This window comes from Ananas comosus, linkage group 3, assembly GCF_001540865.1.
Source record: "Ananas comosus cultivar F153 linkage group 3, ASM154086v1, whole genome shotgun sequence".
NCBI classification, from domain to species: domain Eukaryota; kingdom Viridiplantae; phylum Streptophyta; class Magnoliopsida; order Poales; family Bromeliaceae; genus Ananas; species Ananas comosus.
The window spans coordinates 12,367,023-12,389,492 of record NC_033623.1 but is presented as its reverse complement, the minus strand read 5'-3'; the positions used below and the strand labels follow the sequence as shown (position 1 = coordinate 12,389,492).

Here is a 22,470-nt window from a genome sequence, read left to right as displayed (position 1 = left end):
TATTTTTTTTAAAAAAAGGGCCATAGATATTTCATTAAAAGTTGAGCTTGATTAGAACAATTTAAGGTGCAGAGAAAATTTTCAGTATAGATTAGTTTAAACAAGAGAATAAATCTTATAAAAGTGATACAGGAAAAACCTTATAATGAAGAGACAATGATCATCCTTTTTTATCTCGAATTTATAAAAAGAAAGGAGGGTGGGAATTAATCCTATTTCACATGTGAAATGCATCTTATATAATTTTTTTTTTTCATATCTTCTTCTCATATCAAGATAAATTCTCTATCATTATACATATGATCATTCTAAATGAAGTTAGTCGAGGTCCTACGTTTTAAGCTTAATTAGTTTATATTCTAGCTGAATTTAATTTTAAAAAACGAACGAAATGAGTGTCTTACCATCTTTCTCTTTCAAATAAAAACAATTGATATGAAGACGTCATTTATAGTGTAATAGTGTACACTGCTAACTCTTTGGTAGAAAATAAAAACACACAATTTTATTAGTCCTCTAAATAAGAAAATGCAGAAGAATGCACGTCTCCAATACAATTAAGCAATGTATTTCAAACTCCTTTCAATTCCAAGGAACTTGATGTATCATCAAAAAATCCGCAGGAGATGAGCAATTTGAAGTACACTTTCAAGTACAAGTTCACAAAGCATGGATTTTCAAGAATCAATCTATTTTGAATGAAGCATAAGAAGAACAGTTATGGTCTCCTCTCCGATCCTTTGGTATTGAGCCTCTCGTTTTGGATTTTGATTCCCATATACCTGTTTTTAGTCAGTAAATAAAAAAAAATGTCACAAATCTAAACAAAGGTTACAACGAGTACATATGAATAAACGAAAAGATAAGTTTAACGGATAACTAAGGACTAAAAAAATAAAAAAAAATTAAAAATTTACATACAAGTAGTCAAGTAAAATCAAACTCCAAGAACAACAAAAAAATAAAAAAAAATAAAAATAAAAATAAAAAGAGGATGATACTGTAAAAAAAGGAAGAAATTTTTACCTTCCAAGCATCATTACGGTCGCCTGCGGGTTCGTGCCTGGTGAGTTTTTGAACGTCGAACCATCGATAACCCGAAGCGCGTCCACCCCGAGAACTCTGTAGTCGCGGTCCACCACCCTATCAACCTGACAACCGCCGTGGTAGTGCCATATCGTCATAACCGTATCCTTACAGTACTGCTGTAAGGATTTCGAGTCGTTGTCGTGCCGCGGCAGCAGGTTCACCGGAAAATTTGTAGTAATGTTGAGAAGCGCCTCGATGGAGATGTACGGGTACCTAGTGTTCCGTATAAACGATCACAATCCAAGTTCCTGATTTCGATTATTTTCCACCTCAGTGCGCTTAAGTTTTTAGAGAAATATGGTTGTATAACACCTGAACCGGGAGAAAGCTTTGGTTTTGATCACGCGCTCGATCGTCTTGACCCCCTTGACGCACCGCTCCAGGTCCCGTGGGTCGGCAAAGTAGTTGAAGGTGACGGAGGGGTTGTCGTCCGGGTCGGTGGTGCGGAGCTCGAGATGACCAGAGGAGAGCGGGCCGATTATCTTCTCGAGGATGAAACCGCCGCGGAATGAGGATTCGTCGAGACCGTCCATGGCCTCGACAGCTCTTGCGATCGCCTCGGGAGTTCGTTGCTTCGGAGGCACCGTGGCGAGCTGGCCCGTCTACAATTTGTACACACGGTGTTTGGATGGTGAACTCGGAAATGTCATAATGCAGGGAAATTTTGATCCTACCATAAAATGTAGGGGTAGTTCCTGTGCTACATACTGTACATGGCAACTCTTTACTCAAACATTTTAGTCGGTAAACTTTTCGATTACCTGAGGAGAGAACATGCCAAAGTTCCTTCTGTGTGGCTGGTCCAAGTTTGGATTCGGGGTGGCGAAGTTGGATCCGCTGGCGCCCTCGATGAAGCTGCCGAACCGGGTGATGCCCACCACCTGAATAAGGGAGACCTCCACGGGCGCTGGCGACGGGACGAAGATGGCGTTCATCGGGTTATCGGCCATGCCCTGCCCCACCATCGGTTGATCCACGACCACGTCGATGCCGAACGACTGGAGGTGCTCCCGGGGGCCTATGCCGCTCAGCATCAGTAGCTGCGGGCTCCCGATGGCGCCCGCGGAGACGATGATTTCGTTCTTCGGTCCCTTGTTCAGGTATGCTCTGTGCTTTTTCCCTGCTGAGTCCTGGAACAGCACTCCGGTGGCCAACGGCCGCGACCTTCCTGTACTAGCGCAACAGATCATGTTCTGTCAAAATATATATATTTACGTGAAAACCATTTTACATTGAATACTCTGTTTTTTTTTTTGTTTTTTTTTGTTTTTTTTTTTGTGTGTGTTTAAAAAACTCTTGGTCAGCTATACACATCCAAATAAGCAAAGAATTTTAAGCACTTGTTTTTTTTTTTTTTTTTTTTGAGAGAGAGAGAGAGAGAGAGAGAGAGAGGGAGAGAAAGAGAAAGCCAGAAAGGTACATTTTATTTTTCTTATTAAGCATCGCACTACAACAAAAACGGTCTATAGCGATACTTTTAAATGTAGGTACATGTCAAAAAAGTGCTGCTAGCTAAAATTACCGACACTTTTAAAAAGTGTTGCTATATGTGGGGTTGCTAGGTATATAGTAACAGTTAAAGAGTGTCGCTATAACCTAAAAGAGTGCTGCTAATTTACCAACACTTATTTAAGCATTTAGCAACCGCCGAAACTCTACCTCGTTGGCTGCGGTGGTGGAGGAGGATGACAGGAAAGGCTCTTCGTCTAGAATTTCAGTGGATTGAGTGAAAAGAGAAGAAAAGATGGTAATTGATTTTTCTTTTTTTTTTTCTTTTCTGTTTGTAATCGGGCCAAATGGACTGGGTGTGGTGGGTTGAGTGGAATAATCTTTTATTTTTGGTTGGATTGGGCTTTATATTTAGGCATTAGTAGATATTTTTTTAAGTTTTAGCATAAATGGGACACTTATTCAAAAGTGTCCCAAATATGTGTCCCTATAATCTAATTCTGTTGTTGTGTCGTAACAAGCTTTTTTTCCCTGTTAATTAGTGTATTCTTTTCCTGTTTTGTGATCAGAACCATGTATGCTCAGAGAATTAATTAATTATAATAAAAAAGTTGAAGCTATATCGAAAAAATAGTATTTGTGGTTGTTTAATAAATTAATTTAAGTTTCATCCGTTGTATTCTAAAAACTTAAATTATTAGAGAATGATATTTATATATTTTTATATTTAACACTTTTTTTTACATCTGAGCTCAACATTTTTTTTATAAGGCCCACGACGTAAACTTGAATAACACTCTCCCTCACATTTCATGTCTGGGTTTGAGATTTTTTTTGCAAGGCCGATGATGTAAATTTGAATAACACTTCCCCTCACGTCACATTTAGGCTCGAGATTTTTTTTACAAGGTTCATGACGGAGACTTAAATAACACTCCCCCTCACATCTCATGTCTGAACTCGAGACTTTCTTTGCATGATCCAATGTTAGAAGCCTAATATGACTCGAACTTAGGACCTTCGATTCTGATACCATATGAAACAACCGTTGTACTTTAAAACTTTAAGCTATTAAAAACTAATATTTTTATATTTTTATATTTAACATGTCCTTATAAGTGTCGCACTCACGATGCATGAATACGGATCGACCGGATTCAAGCTATAATTTTGGCTCTTGAATTCGGAATCTGACTTTACCCCTCTATATCTATCCAATTCAAACAATATGGAGTCCTCGAATCGTAGCGCTCCAAAGGCCTATTAAAATATATATACAAAAATATTTTATAAATTTAAAGTAAGTAAGAGAGCAAGAAGTACACGAGAATAGGATTAAATTTATACAAATTACAAAATAGTGGACTTCAAATACAGTTCAAATGCATCAACAATACCGCCAAACAGTAATTATGCTTCCATCTATTTATTAAGATCATGTATGATGCTGGAACCATTCAACAATAGAAATAATGGATGTAAAAACTAAGCTAACAACTTTTAGAATTGAATCTAGATAGCGAGAACTCTATCAGCGCCGAAATCCTCTTTTCTTCAAGTATAAGACTAGTGCAGTTTTAAGGATGTGGATAAATTCAAATTCTGAGAGTGAGCATAGCATTATTAGCGCTCTGACCTTTGCGGGTGAAGAGAATCTGGGAGACGGTGGCGCGCAGCAGCACGGTGATCCCCGCGGGGTGGGCGTACTGCAGCAGGTCGGCGGNTTTTTTTTTTTTTTTTTTTTTTTTCTCTTTTTTGAGAGAGAGAGAGAGAGAGTGAGAGAGAAAGTCAGAAAGGGACATTTTATTTTTCTTATTAAGCATCGTAACAAGCTTTTTTTTCCTGTTAATTAGTGTATTCTTTTCATGTTTTGTGATCAGAACCATGTATGCTCCGAGAATTAATTAATTATAATAAAGAAAGTTGAAGTTATATCGAAAAAATAGTATTTGTGGTTGTTTGATAAATTACTTTAAGATACAAAGACATGTTTTGTGAAACAACCGTTATATTCTAAAAATTTAAATTATTAAAGAACGATATTTATATATTTTTATATTTAACACTTTTTTTTATATTTGGGCTCGAAATCTTTTTTGTAAGGCTCATGATGTAGACTTGAATAACACTCCCTCTCACATACCAACTGTTCCTAAAGCAAATGGCAAAGGGCTTGGTGGTTGGTACCGGAGACTCAAGTTCGAATCCTAGTTGATTCACATTTTTAGCTAAGTTTATTTCTAAATGAAATAAACGAAGCGGGTAGCGTGCTACCTATCTCTCTCAAAAAAAAAAAAAAAAAAAAAAAAAAACTCCCTCTCACATTTCATAGTTGGGCTTGAAATTTTTTTTGCAATGCCCATGATGTAAACTTGAATAACATTCCCCCTCATGTCATGTTTAGACTCGAGAGTTTTTTTGCAAGGCTCGTGACATAGACTTAAATAATAATCCCCCTCACATCTCATGTCTGGATTCGAGACTTTTTTTGCATGACCGAATATTAGAAGCCTAATATGACTCGAACTCAGTACCTCCGATTTTGATACTATACGAAACAACTATTGTACTCTAAAAATTTAAACTATTAAAAAATAATATTTTTATAATTTTATATTTAACATGTCCTTATAAGTGTCGCACTCACGATGCATGAATACGGATCGACCGGATTCAAGCTTTAATTTTGGCTCTTGAATTCGGAATCTGACTTTACCCCCCTATATCTATCCAATTCAAACAATATGGAGTCCTCGAATCGTAGCGCTCCAAAGGCCTATTAAAATATATATACAAAAATATTTTATAAATTTAAAGTAAGTAAGAGAGCAAGAAGAACACGAGAATAGGATTAAATTTATACAAATTACGAAATAGTGGACTTCAAATACAGTTCAAATGCATCAACAATACCGCCAAACAGTAACTATGCTTCCATCTATTTATTAAGATCATGTATGGTGCTGGAACCATTCAACAATAGAAATAATGGATGTAAAAACTAAGCTAACCACTTTTAGAATTGAATCTAGATAGCGAGAACTCTATCAGCGCCGATTACTATTGGATTGCTAGAAATCCTCTTTTCTTGAAGTATAAGACTAGTGCAGTTTTAAGGAAGTGGATAAATTCAAATTCTGGGAGTGAGCATAGTATTATTAGTGCTCTGACCTTTGCGGGTGAAGAGAATCTGGGAGACGGTGGCGCGCAGCAGCACGGTGATCCCCGCGGGGTGGGCGTACTGCAGCAGGTCGGCGGCGGTGCGGCGGTTGCCATGGCGGTCGAAGATGGTGCCGCCGACCTTGGTCCCGTAGAGGTGGTCGTACGTGAAGCCGTTGTTGGGGCCGACGCCGGCCTCGAGGAGCCCGTCCCGGAGCGCCCGCTGCCACTGCCGCACGGGGGGCTCGTGCGCCACCGCGCGCTCCACCCACGCGTACGACGCGTTCGCGCGCGCCCCGTCCCACCCCGCCGCGCGCACGTACGCCGGGCTCGCGCGCGTGTAGAACCCCGCGTTGAGGCAGCTCCCCCCGCCCAGCACGCGGGCGCGCGCGTTCAGCACGCCGTCCTCCGACACGAACCGCTGCGCCGGCGACCCCGGCGAGTCGTCCGCCAGCGTGTCCGCGAAGTGCGCCAGGTTCGAGATGTTCCTGTTCCCGTACGGCGACCCCCCGCGCTCCAGCACCAGCACCTTCGACCCCCGCGACAGCGTCGCTGCCAGCGGGCACCCGGCCGTGCCCCCGCCCACGACGATGTAGTCGTAGCGCGACACCGCCGGCGCCTCGTGCGCGTGCTTCAGAAATGTGTAGTTGGGTGCTGCTCAGTTCACAGACACAAAACATTTTATCTACGTCGACTGCAGATGCAGACGTAACAGAGAAAGTACAGAACTCTCGCTGGTCTTTAAACTCAAATAACGTGGACTTATTGTTTTGTTACATAAGAGAGAAGTTACAGAAATATAAATTTCAACGTTTTAATATAATACGGTGATTAGGCAAGTGCACTCCGCCAATTGATAGAAATCGTATGCTCTGCGTAAGTACGTAACACAGAGAGAGGAAAAGAATGGTCTAACGTACGTTTCTCCGAGTAGCAGAAGCGTAGAGAGCACAGGAGACCAAAAAAGAACATCGCGACCGCCGTGCGAGGGGCAAATGCCATTTGATCCTAGACAAACAAACAAGTCCAAAGAGCATGAACCTGAAGAAATTAAAGAGCCTTTAGAGGTAGGTATCTTTGCTGCGTGTAACAACATTTATATATATAGAGCAAGCGCAAGAGCAAATAAATGCTGTACCACTACTGTACAGTGTTAACACTCTCAGTGTAACAGTGCGGTGCGCAAAGATGCGCTCCGGTTCTTCGCCGTAGGACATAACCACCCATCACTTAGCTAGAGAAGAGGGTCTCTGAACCCTCTCTACATGTGGAAAGCGTGAGCCCCCACATCGCGGAAGAAAAAAACAGACGGTGGAGAGCCTGGACCTCCGCGTACAGGCGCAACAGAAAGTAGAAAACTAAGGGACGGAGAGAGCCCACAGCCTTAAATTCACCGGCGCGGGATCGATGCTTCTTGTTCGTTAACTTAATTACCATGAGAATTGGGGGGCGCCAATGTGGTTGCATTGATGAGGAGGACCCTTTCGCAAGGTGAGTATTTAGTGTTGCACACCTAGAAATTAGACTTTGCCTTTGAAGCTTATTAATTGAGTGGAAAACCAATACTAATGCCTACAATTAAATTTTGCTTAATTTGATTGATGGGTGGAAATAAGAGGAACTGTGTACTTGCAAACTTTTTATAAATTTAACTAGGTGGTAAGATTTTATTAATGCGTATTCACGAGTCACGTCGAGTGGATGAGCGAGAGAGAGAGAGAGAGAGAGAGAGAGAGAGATGCTCAATATATTGCCCCCTCACTGTCACAACCAAAGAGTTATAACTAGGTACCTCACGTCTCAATTATGTAACGTCAACGATTCAACAGTTTCTTATTTTATTTTTATTTTATTTTTATTTTTGGTTTAGATCGGCAGATTGTTAGATTGTCGCAGCACAAGGTTGAGGCAGAGTTGCATCACATCCCTTTCGCGCCGCAATTAGGATGTGACTGATCTTGCAGCACTCAGAAAGTTGAGCTGCGTGGCTGGTCCAGGCTGCCATGCAACTCTTCTCCCTCGCGGGCGTACGCGAGCACCATCCCCCGTACGTACGTGCACCTCAAACACGAAATAGAAAGGTTTGGAAAGTTTCAAAGATGAACAATGTTAATTACCTGTACACTAATATATAAAGTTTAAATTTTACATCTCAGTCATTCAAAAAATTAATATTTATTCACTGACGTCATCAAATTTTTTTTTCAAATTTATGGTATTAAAAAAATTGATGAGGTCAAAATTCACTAACCTCATCAATTTTTTTTAATACCATAAATTTGAAAGGAGTTTTTAAAGTTTTTAGACTGGTGAGTGTGTAAGATTACATTTCATATATAAAGTATACATGTAACATTTTTTTTTTTTAGAAGAATTACAATGAGCTTGTATACTAAACTGAACGCATCTCAAATTTGATCCTACCGACCAATGGCTAAAAGAAAGATGATATACTTTTAAGTTGGATAAACTAAACCCGAAAGAAGTTACCTGAAGTCAAAATTTCATTAACTCACGCAAATTAAGACCCTCGGACTATAGACCTAACTCAACTACCCCTCCAACATTGTGCACCCCGCATATACTTAATTCTCACAGCTCCACATGAACTGGCCAGTGTTAAATCATGGCCTTCATATGTCCTTTGCCTTTTCCTTTGCACATCTTTTCTTCAACCATCCTTAGTCGGCAAAGCTAATTTTATAAACAGCAATTAATATGCCAAAAGTTGTTTTGTTTTATTTTGAGAGGAACTCAACCATTGGTTGGAGAATTAATGTTAAAGTTAAACAATGACAAAAACTGTTCAACCGTGGTGAGCGAACCACCGTTTCTGCTATTGCTGGATGAGGATTCATTATCTTCGCTCCAATGGGGAAAGTTGGCTTGTGGTGGGGCACGTAAAATACAACTTGTTCATTTCTCTACCTATTTTCAGAAACGTCATTACACCATGTGGATTATGCACAGCGTAAATACAAAATGCAGGGCTAAGTACCTTCATACGCATTGTCCGTAGAGTAAATCTCGAACAGAATAACTTTAAAAATCGGATCAACCTTATAGCCTTCCCACTTTAATCTGCCATGAGAAAGGGCATAACATAATCACCATTATTTGCAGCAGTTCTCCAAAAGAATATAAAAGGGTGAAAGAAACAGGATGTATATGGGGCATATTCCCATCAACATGGGAAGATGGAGGTAAATGCTTACAACATTAGCTACAACAATAGCTATAACTGGGGCAGCCACTTGTTTGATCTAGATAGAGGCCACTAAGCTGAGCTAGCCTTATTAACTGTACAAATATTTATTGGGATAAATGGGCTCCTCAATAGAGAGAGTTGTATGTGAAGAAGGTAGCGACGAGAGAGGCTATACAGATTAAGAGAGAAGGGAGCAGGGTCACGTTAAGAAGATGCTCCACTCCCAAGAAGCCCGCCAATGTGATTGTGCCATCTGCGATGACACGGGCCAAGGTCCCAGCCTCCGTCGATAACAGCCCGCCGTTGTAGGTTCCACGAGAAAGCCTCGACGACATAACCCGAGAGAGGAGGGACAAATTTACCCCTGCATGGGCCACGGAGGGATTTGAGACAAATCAAGAAAATAGAGAACAGTCACAGCAAGGAACTTTATCAATATGAGCATAAATTAAAGTAAATAAATCATGGTCTGCTTTTTAATCAATTGTAGCCCGCTTGAAAGCATACAAGATTTCTGTTTTCATATTAGAAGCTTACTGATGAGATACACAGGACATTTAAATAAAAAATTGTATCATGGTCAGTTTATTAAAAAGAAATTGCTGGTAAAACTATGTTAAGATGTTAACCTTATAATGTTCAACATACACACCAGGAACCTTATATGGACAATTTCTTGAATTTTGTAGTTAACCTTATTTAGTTGAACATACACACCTGGAATCTCATATAGTTCAGCATATACACCTGGACAATTTCTTGAATTTTGTAGTGAACCAAGTTTATTTAGATCTCTATATTATTTCCTTTTCATATCTCTACTATAAATCTCTTTTTCTTTAAACTACGAAAAGCTTTAAGGGTAGCTTTACTCACAAATCTACTAAGTATGTGCCAAGGGTAGCCTTACTCACAAATCTACTAAGTATGTGCCAAAAGCTAGAGCAAACTTAACATACTTTCAGAATCACTTCAAATAATAATAAAACAAAAGCAAATAATGGAGCAAAAAGCTCAATCTCACATTGCAGGATGTATGAATTTTTTTTATTTCTTAAATCTACAATAACGACTCACCTTCAAGCACTTCAGCAAATACGAATGTCACAAGTGCTGAGGAGACATATTGTGGAACAGAATACCGGCTTGTAACATTGAAGCTTAGTAATATACCCGCCAAAACCATTATTTCAGATGCCAACAAGATTTGCCTACAAAATGCGAAATAGTAGTAGTTACATCACATTATACGAACGAAGATGAAAATTTGGATTTTATACATACATACTACAAAAATTGAAAAAAAAAAAAAATTCCTGCATCATAAGACAGATAAGTCATAAACCTTGCGTAATCTAGAAAGAAGCAATAGTACTATTTTTGTCAATGAACATCAGTTCTAGGCACATATGTTATACAAAAAGGAAATTCAAATTCTTTCCATTAGCACCAAAGTCTAAAGGAGACATTAACGTAAATATAACGAAACTGAAGTCCTCAGAAATACTGATGGCCCCATGTTAACAGCATAAGCCCAGTTACCTGTCCTCAAACAAGTTGGTTATGTAGCTTCCAACAATCACATTGACTGGAAGAACAGTCAGCCCAAGGATCGCCAAGAAGATCGCCACCGTGCTAGTGGACCAACTAAAATAGAATGACGTAATGACACTTGACTCCGAAAGTAAAATTTCCATTGCATATTTCAGCATAAAATAGATTAACAACTGGACCTGCAAAATTGAAACAAACATAAGCAAGGCATCAGGGGAGCGCACGAGGTCATAATCTCTTTGCAAAACCAAAATAGTCACGCCAAAAATTGAGACAGACAAACCAAACATAAATTCAACATAATGGCAACCAGAGAACATTTTTATTTCATAAATATGCCTTGGAAAGTATATGATGACTCCCACTTTTAGATGGATGGGGTACAAGAACAAAGCAACTATGGTGAGTTTTTCTTAATGTGTAAATAGTAATTGAATATTTCATCAATCTACATGAACATTAAACAATAATAACTGAGTCAAACAGATCTTAGGACCACTGATAAACACCTTGTTTCAAAATAATGTTAAGCATGCAAAAGCAAACCTTCACCGATGGTGTCAGCAGTCTATATGCTGAGGCAATTGAAGTGGCAGGTCTACGAGATTCTTCAGAGGATTCTTCACTATCATCACAATCATCTCCATCTTCATCTTGTCTCTCATTCGCATCTACTAGCAAAGGTTGTGCAAGACCATCTTCCAATTCATCATTTTTCCCTTGTCCTATTAGAATAACAAACAAAGTCATGATGTTTCAACTTTTCAGGAAACTGATGTACAATGGAATCTTATGATGATCGTTCATGAGAACAATGTGAAGACAATATCAATTCACACAAAGCCTTAAAAGTTACTGCCTGGTGTCGATAAAAAGAATGTGTTCTCGTCACCATCATATTTGTTCCATATGCCGCCAGATGAAATGGTGAGAGACCTCAAAGTAATACAATATATGATTTCTCAGAATTTTTTAAATGTTCTTAGATCATAGAAATGATTCTCACCTCTACTTCGAAGAAAAGAAACTCAAAAGTTTTATTCGAGATTGCTAATTTTGAAATGTGGATAATGAAAGTCGCATGTTCCTAGTACTATTTCAAACACTATATATATAGCATCGGCTCTCTTACTATAAGAAATCACGAATGCATGTAATGCATAACTTGAAGTCGAAGTAGTTATAAATGTGTTTGCATAACTTACCAGAACCAGGAGATTGTGCGAAATGTTCCTCTTCAGTGTTATGTTCCGGCTCTCTGAATGAAATCCACAACCAAAACAAGTACATAAACCAAGCCAAAGACATGACCCACCCAGGTAAGGTGTTCTGATTAAACGTGAGAGTGTAAATCTTAAAATTAATTTGAAGAAAGCCAGCAAGAGCAGGACCACAAGCCATTCCAAGAGCGCTAGCACTGACAAATCCTGCAGAAGCCTGCAGACGGATCTTGAGAGGTACACAATCACTGATATAACGGCGATTTACAGCCCTTGCAGAACCCAATCTGCATCAAGGTGAAAAAAAAAATAAAAAATTGTATGTTAAAGATTGATGGGACATCACCAGAGAAAAGCTTGTGATAATTTATTATTGCATCCTCAGCGTGACGAATGAAGCAGATAGCAAATTGCATGAAAAAGTTAAGACAGTTCTTTAGTATAATTCTTTAGGACAAGAAATTTTAAAATTTCGACAGTGCATTTATAAGTCCACTCTGAAGCCAAAAGAGATAAGTTGTATCATTATACCACTGAAAAGAGTCCTCAGTAGATTAGGCAAAAATACAGGCTGCTTGAAATTCTACAGAATATTACATAAAACATGCTAACAGGATCTTTCTTGGAAGGAAAGAACACCAACAAACCAATATTTATCAGGCGTAATATTAAGTTTGCCATGCTACCTTTTCTCAAAAAAAATATTAAGTTTGCCTTTGGTTTATTAATCTTCTTACTATCTGGAGCTTTGGAAATACATTAAGAGAATATTTCCGAAAATGAAGAAAATAAAATCTTTTCCAAAATAACCAAACTTTTTTTACAAACTAGTCAGGAAGGAACTCAATAAAAACAATAGATAGCAAGTAGAATAATTTTTTTCTGTTGCTTCAATATGCAAACAAGAACTGCTTACCCACATAAGAGTCGACCAACTAGAAGAATCGTTAATGAATTAAGATCATAAGCCAATGCGTACAGTGTGTTTCCAATAAAGAGCATGATGCTGCTAAATACAAGAGGCCTGAAGTATGACTTATTTGACCATGCACTAAAGTAGACTGAAGAGAATATTTGTGCAACAGCCATTGATCCAATAATTACACCACAAACTGTTGCAGCAGCTCCAAGGCTCAGTGAGTAGTCATCTGCTGTTGGAACAATAATATATGTATTGACCATATAAAGGAAGGTGTTTACCAAGTTCAGAAGAAGAGACATAAAATGGTAACTTTTGTCATCAGTATGATCCTCTGCAGCACTTGGTATATCTTCCTGAGCAATAAGTGAATGCTGTCCTAAGAATTGCAGGAAATTTGTTGAATGTGTCAATTTGTTTATTGAAGCATTTATTTGGTCTATTACAGGGTCCTGCATAGGGAAAAAAAAATGTATAATACATATTGGACTACAATGAGATACCAAACACAAGAATACAAGTTGATAAATAGCTAGCCAACTTTCACAAAAAAGGAAAGGAAAAACCTTAAGAATAATGGATGGTTGATCATAGATGGATAAGTAACTTCCTTGACAATCCTGAAGATATGCGAGATTGCGAGATAAGGCACCTACGACAGCCCCAACTCCCTATATAGCAAGAAAATGGAGAGCTTCAGAAAGGAAGGATGCAACAAAAATTAATGCAAAAGTCAATCAAATTGAAGTATTAAAAAACAATCTTTATATCGATCAGTGGCTAGACGGGAACTACCACTTGCTTGAAGACCTGCTGCAGCTGAGAATAAGGATGATTTGCACGAGTAGTAACATAGTAATCCGTAAACTTATAGCCGAAGCGCTTATCAAACTTCTTTAGTATCTTGCGAATGCCGGTGGCATTCATTTCCACAAATCTAAGAAGCTTCAGAAGATCTTGTCCTATTGCCCTGTAAGCTTCTTGCAGTTCACATATTTGGGATATGTCAGGCCTTTGTACGAGAGCAGTGCGTTGTTCTCCCAAGAATAGGATCCTGCTGGCAAGAATCCCTTGTTGTTCCAATAGAAAAAGGGCAATCTTTTCTATCTGCAGAAAAACACATAACAGAAATATGGAGAGATTTCTACAGTACATATAGTTAAATGATAGTGAATGGAAATTAAAGAAAAAAATTAGCTAAACTTCTAAAGGAGAGAATGAAACCTACTACATGTACTATAGAATGCAGGTAAGGTTTGGAAGTCATGCATCACCTGTGTCTGGCAACACAGGGCCAAATCTACCTAAACTTTTCCTGCCATGTTGACAAATAAACTAGGGACGTCACATAATTTTGATTGTTCAACTTTTGTCATGCAAAATAAAGGCTTTTCTAACCTAGAAAAAAATAGAAACAAGTATGATTGAATCCATTCGCGTGAGTAAATGGGGCAGAAACTGCAGTCTCTATGTGGGAGGATTAGGTTGTTTAGAAAGTAGATCTCAACAATGCATTTTCATAACTTTTAGCAGATTATGGGAATGCCTAGGAGAGTAAGATTGCAAAGAAGACCTAGTTTGACAACTTACTTCAAACAGAAAAACTGTCACTCCCATGAGATAGAAACTAATGCAGTTAGGTAGATAAGCTCAGCAGCAGTTCCTGATTCAATTGCTGAGACACCTAAAACCAGCATTGGATTTTACATTTGATATTTCTATTCCCCAGAGCCAGCCACTATTCATAGTTAAAAATAGTCTATTGTTATAAAGAGAATGGCTTTTTTATATACCTCATCGTCAAGTATCCTTGAGAACTCTTTAAGGACTTGCTGGCGATCTTTTCCACCCTCCTGAGTTTGTTGAACATATTGTTTTACTTTTTTCTTCATTAACTTGTAATTGATGTAGTATCTAGAAAAAGCAACAGAAGTATCAAGGCATGCATGTGAATTGAAACAATAGCACTAAAAAGTTGATTTGACGTGACGATTATAAAGCTTAATTTCAGAGTTGCGTATATATAAAACTAAACGGGATAGGAAACATATAGCAGCCACACATTATCCTGCTCCAGAGCAGCAGAGGAGAAAATTTTGAACAAATGTTTACAACATTAATAGAAAAGGAGTCATCTATACTAGGAGAAGACAAGGAAAGCTTTAATTACATTTCCTCATCGTTTTGCGCTCATTTGATCTCTACAATATGAAGTATCAAATATTCATGCGTTAAATGGGAAGTAGAGTTTCCACAAATGAAAATGGAAAATTCATGTTATGAAGAAAGCTTTTTTTTTTCCTTTTCTCATGTGCAGGCAAATTAAGCAGATTGGAATGTCCTTTGCTGGCAAAGAAAGTGAATGAACTAGAGATGTGAAGGAGAAAGATTAAATAACCAGCTGTAATACAAGTAGACATTACAGAAGTACAGTGCAGTAAACTATTAAGTTATCTATATTAGAACCATGTTAAATAGGAAGGTAATAGCAAATGTTATCATATTACAATTTGCCTAAAAAAAAAAGGTCATTAAGCATTAAGCTTCATATTGAAAGGTCCCTACTCCCAAGAGATAAATCAATTGGCTAACCTGTTCCCTGGCCAACTTCAAATATTTATTATGCAAGTTTAAATTCTCTTTGTAGTTTTTGGTTCCAGGATAAATTTGGATTTTTTTTCCGAGAAAAAAAGGGATGTCCCAGGACAATAAATAACAGTTCAGAATTTTGCATTTGGGTGGTATTTCTTTATTTCCAGAGTATGTTCCATGTGTTTGCCCTGAAATAGCGGATAATTCAAAAATTGTCTATTGATCTACAAAGTTTGCCTTTCTATTTAACTTGTGCCAAATTTGACCAGGTAAAGAATGGAAGCTCAGCATGTTAGGCATTGTTAAAATAATTCCTGTTTTATAACATAAAACTGTAGTACTATTATTAATAATATATATTATGAAATTATAATAATTATAATATATCATGAAATTAAAAAACATTACATCTATTAGTAATTTAGTATAATATGATATATATATATATATATATATATATTCTAATTTAAAATATCTAGTATTAATATACAAAATCCACTAAGATATATAAAAATTTTAAAATTCAATAACATCAGAATAAATGAGCATTATTCCAATTGCACAAGATATGAAGCAAAACAATCCTTGATTTATTCCCATGTAGAACTCTTTCTCTTTTGAAAAATTTATATGTGAAGAGAACTGCTAATTTGCAAGTGTAATGTTGAGCTCTTCAGTATTTTCCGTATGAGGGCTATGCTAACGTATCATAACAGAGAAGAATCTACTAAACAATCGATGGTCATGCACAAACAATCAGATTTTCTCTACATATTAACCGATGGATACTTCATAATTTGCGCATACATCGCTCAAATTAGGCCAAATACAAGTCGTTGCTTGTATCTAGCTTGCACTGTAAATCTGAGTGCATGACTAATCTGAGCCAGGTTAGGTCTAAGTTCTGATAACATTACCAATTTGTCCTTTCTGCCAGTTTCTCAAAACAAATCTCAAATAAAATGGACCATGACTAAAGTGAGAATTCTCAATTTCCAAAGCAATCAAACAATTTGATTTATTGTATTTCGAGCTGAAATTTTGCATTAGAATATTTCCTGACCAATCAATGCAGAGAGAAAGGTGCAATTAATGAGGACACTTTTATTTAGTAGATGTGTGTGAGGTTGCATATGCCTGAGCAAATTTTTTTTTTTTTTTGAGAGAAAGGTAGCCTGAGCAAATATGACTATACATGCAATAGAAAACATTTAATTTCAAAACCTCAGACTTACTACCACAAAATTATCTTAACAAGCATCGATGATCATAACATTATAGGCCTAATATTCACTATCAGGAGTAATGAATTTATTGTTAATTAAGCAGCCTACAAAGTTTACAGATTATACTTGAGTGATGAAAGGAGAATAGGTCTTCAAATTTAGCTGCATCAAGCTTTGGGTTGACTGACAATTCTCCTTTAAATAATTGATATAAATATTACTTTAAAACATCCATCTACAAATGCAATGGGAATAAAATATTAGTCTTGAATAACAAGGAATACAAACATACTCTTTCCACTCTTGCACTTGATCCGCCATTAACCTCTTCCCAAAGTTCACCATTTTTATGTTGAATATGTGAATCTACGACCTGAAAATTACAAAAAGAAACTGAGAAGAAATCAGCTTAAAGCAATATGGTATTCAAATTACAAGCATATAAATATGAGCTGTAAGATCTTCTGAAATCCAACAGTGGATAGAAAAGATTAGTCCAATATATTTATTTGAATTCCTTCTTCCCTGATTTCTGTGAAATATCATGTTTAAAAAAAATTCACAGATAACATTGGTAATGCTGTACAGGTTATCACAAGATATGACACTTTCCATCAATTTCTATAGTAGAAACAACTCAGGAAAGAAAAAAATGACTAACAAAAAACTGAGCCCAAGTGACAAATACTGCGTAGTTCACTGTCTAGATAAGCAGTCCATGAGCTATTTTCTATTTCAACCACTCGTTAGAATTTATTCTGGAAAGGAAGTATTGTCGTACTCAAGAAGTATCATTGTACTCCAGTTAGCACAAAGTACTAGAGTGTAGAGTCTCGGCTCAAATTCGGCTTGAAATTAATTTCGAGCCTAAATTTAAGTTCAAGGTTGGTTTGAAATTAATTCGAGCCGAGCTCGAGCGAGCCTAATTTCGAGTCGAGCGAGCTCGAGCCCTAAACGAGCCACTTGAATTCTCAATATTGTACGATCAATAGTTTAATTTATATAGAATATTATCTACAATTTGATACAAAAATATGTCTAATAGTTCAAAGTACAAAATAATTATATAAAATACGGTGTTATAATATAAAGAAAAATAACTTATGAGTTGAATATCTAATCTTTTCAGCCTCACATATCTTCTCTTCTGTCTTCAATCTCCATATTATTTCTTTTCATTTATGTGGCCAAAAAATAAATAAATTATATATGTAAATATTGGATTAAACTATCCAATCATATATAACTAAAATCAAAATTTTATATAAACAATAATTTTTTACTTTAAAAATATTCTGTATATTTTCTCAAGCACACAATTAGTGACAAGGTAGGCAACGACAGGCGTGTGCTGCTACTTGGTAACTTAGAGGACTTCAGGCTCGGTCACTGGAGATGAGAGACAAAAAAAAGAGAGAGAGAGAAAGAAATTGAAAATTTAGAACTCTATGAAAAAAATAAGGAAAGTGAGAATGTATAAATTTAGTGAAATTTTACCCTTTTGTTTGTCTATTAGATTTGTTTTTATGGACCAATAATATTGGCCCAATTTTAACTAAACTCAAGTTATTCGCTCAGCATATATATATCCAGTCACCAAAATGGCATGTTTCCTCAAGAAACTAAAATTATAAAGGAAAGTTGGTAAAGATAGTGCAGAATATAAAATAGGCAATTATTTCAAGGAGTAAATAAACAAAAACAATAAAAACAGCTAAGAACACCGATACATAGATATAACAGCTTATTTGTTCCTTTTCCATCCGCAGTCCATAAAATCTTTACAGAATAAAATTAACACCAGAAGGCAAAACTGAAATCATGTATCTGCTACCTATTAGATCAATTGAGTGTATTTATTCTTCTGAAAACAAATAAGATTTTTCCTTCACCATCGATAGACTCTTAGCGCCATATATTGAATGCCTTCTATCTTTGATTCATAAGAGAAATACTAATAATCTAATAGATGAAGTATAAGCCCAATGTCATTCACACAGTGGATTGCCATCATTTGATCTACTGGCACTAGCAGACGTAGGAAAGAATGTTGCTACAATTGTCATACTACATACTAAGTTCGGATAGTTCAGATCTGATGTGGGAGAGGGGTTGAACTGGCATATCTAGTGGTGCACATGATAGTGAGATATACAACAATGTATACAATGTTTGTCGACAGTGAAACTGGCTAATGAATCATATTTACAATGTGTTCAAGTAGGATTAAATGATGGAGTGGATCAAGTCAAGCCTATTAGCCACCAGCAGGTGAGGTTCAGATCCAGTCGGCCTCTATGATCTCCTCTGCAACCTCAACCCAAAATATTACAGCAACAAAAAAAAGGGGCAATTGTTATGATCCTAGTCTTATTACATAATTTTGAATGATTTTTCATCCAAATAGGAAGATCTAGATCGTGGATTGTAGTATCCTAATTAATTTGTGAGGTAAAAGCGGCCTTTAATTAGATGATTAACTTTGGCACATACTAGATGGTTATCGTACCTTTTTTCAGTAAGCCAGATGGCAATATTTCATACACCGGCATGCCATGAAGCTCATTATTATATTAAAACCATTAGTCATGAGGTGGACATTGAATGTTTAAAAAGACGACTTGTCTTCATCTCTTTCTTACTACATAATATGCTAATATCAAATACTACTTGACTTCTTGGTTGACCATTATCTGAAACAGTGAGACAAGATCTAATCATACTCTTATATTATACTAAGAAGAGTCAGACTCATCATTTACCCTTGCATCACTATTTTTTTCACAGCCAAAGTTTTTGCTAGAAATTGTGCACCTAATGGCCGAGATTGTTCTAAAACCTTAACTAACAGAGCCCTAATTAAAAATCATGCTACCGACTATTAAAGCATATTGAATAAGATACCTATTGTTAAGATTTCTAAATTATAAACATAGGCACATCAATCTTTCGAATTTCTAATTAAAGATTAAAAAATTAATCATGTCCGGTAAAAAAGTTCCTGTTGCGTTGAGAAATTCAGGAATCAAAAAACTCAGCACGAGAATACGAATTTTTCATCAGAAGAGAGAAGAAAAATTCACATAAGAAAAGATTAGTCCAGAGAGGAAGAGAGGTTCATCAAGAAAATCACAGTAAGGAGGTTTGAATTTTTTCTACTAGAAGAAGAATTCAAACCAAAATATGTTACCGATAAGACCTAAGAAAACGACAAGCCACTGTTTGAATGGAGTAAAAATGTTCACCTCGTCCCACATCTGCAGAGTTCATTAAATTACCACATTTCATCAAAGCTAACCCAAGTAAGCCCACATTTGATTGAAACGCACCCTAAATCGTCCCTCTCGTCTCCGCCACAACACTAGAGAGACGATAATAAAACTCTTCGAAATCTTCTGATTCTCCCTTAAAAAGAGAACCCCCGGACAACACAAAAGAGATGAATCCGGAATCAAGAAGCCAAAGGATCTCGAAAACGTGAAGAAATCGAATCCGACAAGAAAAAAGATAAGCATCAAGAAATCATGCAAAAAGTGCGTTTCGGAGAAGCCATTACCCAACGACACGAGCGCTGTGCCTCCTCCCTCTTCCTCTCCGTAGTTCCTCCTTTAGATGACCATCAACAAACGGAGCCGAGGAGGAACGCAAACCCTTAAAACTGGCTAACGGAGCACAGGGGTTTTACTCTCGCATCAGCACCGTGAGCTACCAACGACGAGCCCTCATCAATGGCGAGTCCAAGAAGACGTCAAGGACGAGAGAGAGGAGGAGGAGGAAGAAGACGACGTAGGAGAGAGAGAGAGAGAGAGAGAGAGAGAGAGAGAGATGAGACGACACGGAGGTGGGGATCTGAAACGCGTGGAGCGCTTCGTCGCCTGGGGCCTCGTTGCCTCCGCTGTGGAGTGAATTTATAAGGGAGGGGGCGAGGAGCGAGCCATTTTATAATGTAACAGAGGTGAGGGGCTGTAACAGTTCGCTCGCGTGCCGCCGATATCGACGTGGCGGATGCGGGTTTGACGCTTGTTGAAAGCCTTATTAATTAATGTGTAAATAAAAAAGTGAAAAAAAAAAATTTATCAGGAGTACGGCGGATTTGACAAGCTATAGTTGTTATGCCCCTTCGTAATATTTTTGAAAAAAAAATTAATATTTAAAAAAGATTAAGAAGATAATAATAGTTTTTGAATACTAGAATGTAAAATTTATAGATTTTTTTAAGTGTATTAGTAAGACGGGTATGGTTCCTCAAAAATATAATTTAAAATAAAATAAAATATTTTAGAGTTACTGTACTTTTAGAAGCATAAGGCAGTTGTGCTTCCAATATTTTGGTTCTTAGATCAAAAATTTTAAGGTCGGAATGATAGTAATTTTTATTGTGATTGAGTGATCTTTCTAGAATAATAATATTAATATAAAGTTTATAAATGGCCAAAAAAACTGATTTAATGACTAAAAATTTGAAAACACCAACTGTCTTGTACTTTTAAATGTATAGTAATTTTACTCATAAAATATTATTTTTAGAATATAGGTTTCTTTTGGCCAAATAAATTGCTAAGCAAACTTGAAAACAAAAGTAGAGGTAGAAAAGCGATCAAACAAGCACTTATACTACACTGGAATGTCGCCCTTATAGAGGGGATGCAGATTTGGCGCCTCGTGAAAGCCAAGAGCTAGAAAATGAAAATTTATTGAAGAAGAGCTAACTATCGTCTCCTCTACTTGGTGGGCTTTATGGTTGGAGGGAAATAGTTGGGAAAAAAGAGCTAATTATCATCTCCCTCTACTTCGTGGGTTTTATGGTTGGAGCGAAATTGAAGAATTTTCGACCATAAAAAACTTTCATTGCGACAGCTGTTGGTGGACTTCTACGCACTTACGAATTTGTGGGATTTTTATTATGTTTAGTTTTTTTTTTCTTTTTTTTTTCTTTTTTTTTTGTCCTCTTGCGAAGCCTTGATGCTTCACTTTATTGCTAAATTCATTTTCTTACTGAATGAAACGGTAGTCTGCTACCCTTCTCTTAAAAAAAAAAAAAAAAAATTCTCGAAGAATCAAGCTTCTATGATGTGTCATGGTTGTGGTAAAACTCTTTTTTTTTATTAATGAAAAGATATGTACTATATTATTTGATTGTGAGACTCATCTAAAATTATTAAATAAAATTAAATTAAATTTTGATAGGATCATAAAACTCATGTTGTAACTTTTTTATTTTGATGTCCATAGTAATATATGCTAAAATCAAGAAAATATCTTTTTATCGCATGTAACTCGAACCTTTTTGTAACTTCAAACAACGCGTAAAATTGCTTCCATAATTTTTCATGGCAATAAAAATAGAATAAATAATTATATGCCAAATAATCTAACTTGGGTAATGTGCACCTGAAAGCACAACAAAAATAAAGCCTAACTAGCACCTACAGTAATGCGGGTTAAATAAATTTTAAAAAGCAATGAGTCATTACTACAAATTTGCTTATCTCATCAAATCGTCTAAATTAAGTAATATCATTTATAATTTCTAAAACCATAAAAGTTGTTGACAAGTTTTACACGTGTGCTAATTATTAAAATTTGCAAATCTAATCATCATTTGATTGATGTCACTTGACAGTGAAAATTAACTGTTATTTGCCAAGTCCAAACAGACTCATAGTACAGTAATAATTTTTTTTAAAAAAAGAATTGATCTTAAATCTTTTTTATCTTTTATTTCATCTTCATATTGATGCTCTATAGTCAATACGTTCCAAATTGGTTTTGCAAATAGATGAAATTTTTGTTAAAATATTTTTTAAAGACTCACATGTATGATTTTTTGCATTTTTATTTGATAGTAGTATCCTTCATTTAAGTTGAACCCTAAGCTGGTTAGTATTTAAAAATAGAGAAATTTACTTAGGAAAGATCTTGCAAATAAAGAGATTACCACTTCTGCTCTAAACTTTCAAAATCTACACTTAATTACCTCAGCATTTATATGGTTTATCACTAACTTTCCCTTCTGTCACAACTTTATTAGTGTGCTTAATTTACAGAAACAGA

General features: G+C 36.5%; 2 protein-coding genes across 5 annotated transcripts; both read right to left on the bottom strand.

The window, feature by feature from the left end:
• LOC109707559 (protein HOTHEAD-like) lies at window positions 479-7,080 on the bottom strand. Of its 3 annotated transcripts, none has more exons than XM_020228910.1 (8): window positions 6,847-7,080; window positions 6,618-6,705; window positions 5,729-6,351; window positions 4,175-4,193; window positions 1,851-2,257; window positions 1,402-1,691; window positions 1,027-1,302; window positions 479-782 (listed from the first exon to the last, which is right to left on the bottom strand). In XM_020228910.1, the coding sequence occupies exons 1-8, from the start codon at window positions 6,922-6,924 to the stop codon at window positions 719-721; spliced, it is 1,845 nt and encodes a 614-aa protein (XP_020084499.1). In that variant the 5' UTR covers window positions 6,925-7,080; the 3' UTR covers window positions 479-718. The 3 variants fall into 3 exon arrangements, with proteins under 3 accessions (XP_020084499.1, XP_020084497.1, XP_020084498.1); XM_020228908.1 differs by having other exon boundaries at window positions 4,175-4,261; window positions 5,797-6,351; window positions 6,847-7,079; XM_020228909.1 differs by lacking the exon at window positions 4,175-4,193 and having other exon boundaries at window positions 5,710-6,351; window positions 6,847-7,079.
• Window positions 8,714-20,272, bottom strand: LOC109707558 (SPX domain-containing membrane protein Os02g45520-like). 2 transcript variants are annotated; one of them, XM_020228906.1, is made up of 11 exons: window positions 19,973-20,272; window positions 16,709-16,789; window positions 14,392-14,512; window positions 13,394-13,705; window positions 13,165-13,269; window positions 12,596-13,050; window positions 11,665-11,966; window positions 11,006-11,184; window positions 10,448-10,638; window positions 9,983-10,116; window positions 8,780-9,269 (listed from the first exon to the last, which is right to left on the bottom strand). In XM_020228906.1, the coding sequence occupies exons 2-11, from the start codon at window positions 16,759-16,761 to the stop codon at window positions 9,031-9,033; spliced, it is 2,091 nt and encodes a 696-aa protein (XP_020084495.1). In that variant the 5' UTR covers window positions 16,762-16,789; window positions 19,973-20,272; the 3' UTR covers window positions 8,780-9,030. The 2 variants fall into 2 exon arrangements, with proteins under 2 accessions (XP_020084496.1, XP_020084495.1); XM_020228907.1 differs by lacking the exons at window positions 16,709-16,789; window positions 19,973-20,272 and adding an exon at window positions 14,189-14,282 and having other exon boundaries at window positions 8,714-9,269; window positions 14,392-14,466.

What these genes read in the sequence shown, in the direction of transcription:
- LOC109707559 (XM_020228910.1), bottom strand. Translation starts at nt 6,924, where the DNA reads ATGGGTGGTTATGTCCTACGGCGAAGAACCGGAGCGCATCTTTGCGCA. An exon ending in CTTCTGCTACTCGGAGAAAC is followed by an intron (nt 6,352 to 6,617) that starts GTACGTTAGACC and finishes TGAACTGAGCAG; the next exon opens with CACCCAACTACACATTTCTG. An exon ending in ACCGTAATGATGCTTGGAAG is followed by an intron (nt 783 to 1,026) that starts GTAAAAATTTCT and finishes GACTAAAAACAG; the next exon opens with GTATATGGGAATCAAAATCC.
- LOC109707558 (XM_020228906.1), bottom strand. Translation starts at nt 16,761, where the DNA reads ATGGTGAACTTTGGGAAGAGGTTAATGGCGGATCAAGTGCAAGAGTGG. An exon ending in GTTGGTCGACTCTTATGTGG is followed by an intron (nt 11,967 to 12,595) that starts GTAAGCAGTTCT and finishes ACCTTGATGCAG; the next exon opens with ATTGGGTTCTGCAAGGGCTG. An exon ending in ATTTGCTGAAGTGCTTGAAG is followed by an intron (nt 9,270 to 9,982) that starts GTGAGTCGTTAT and finishes TGGCCCATGCAG; the next exon opens with GGGTAAATTTGTCCCTCCTC.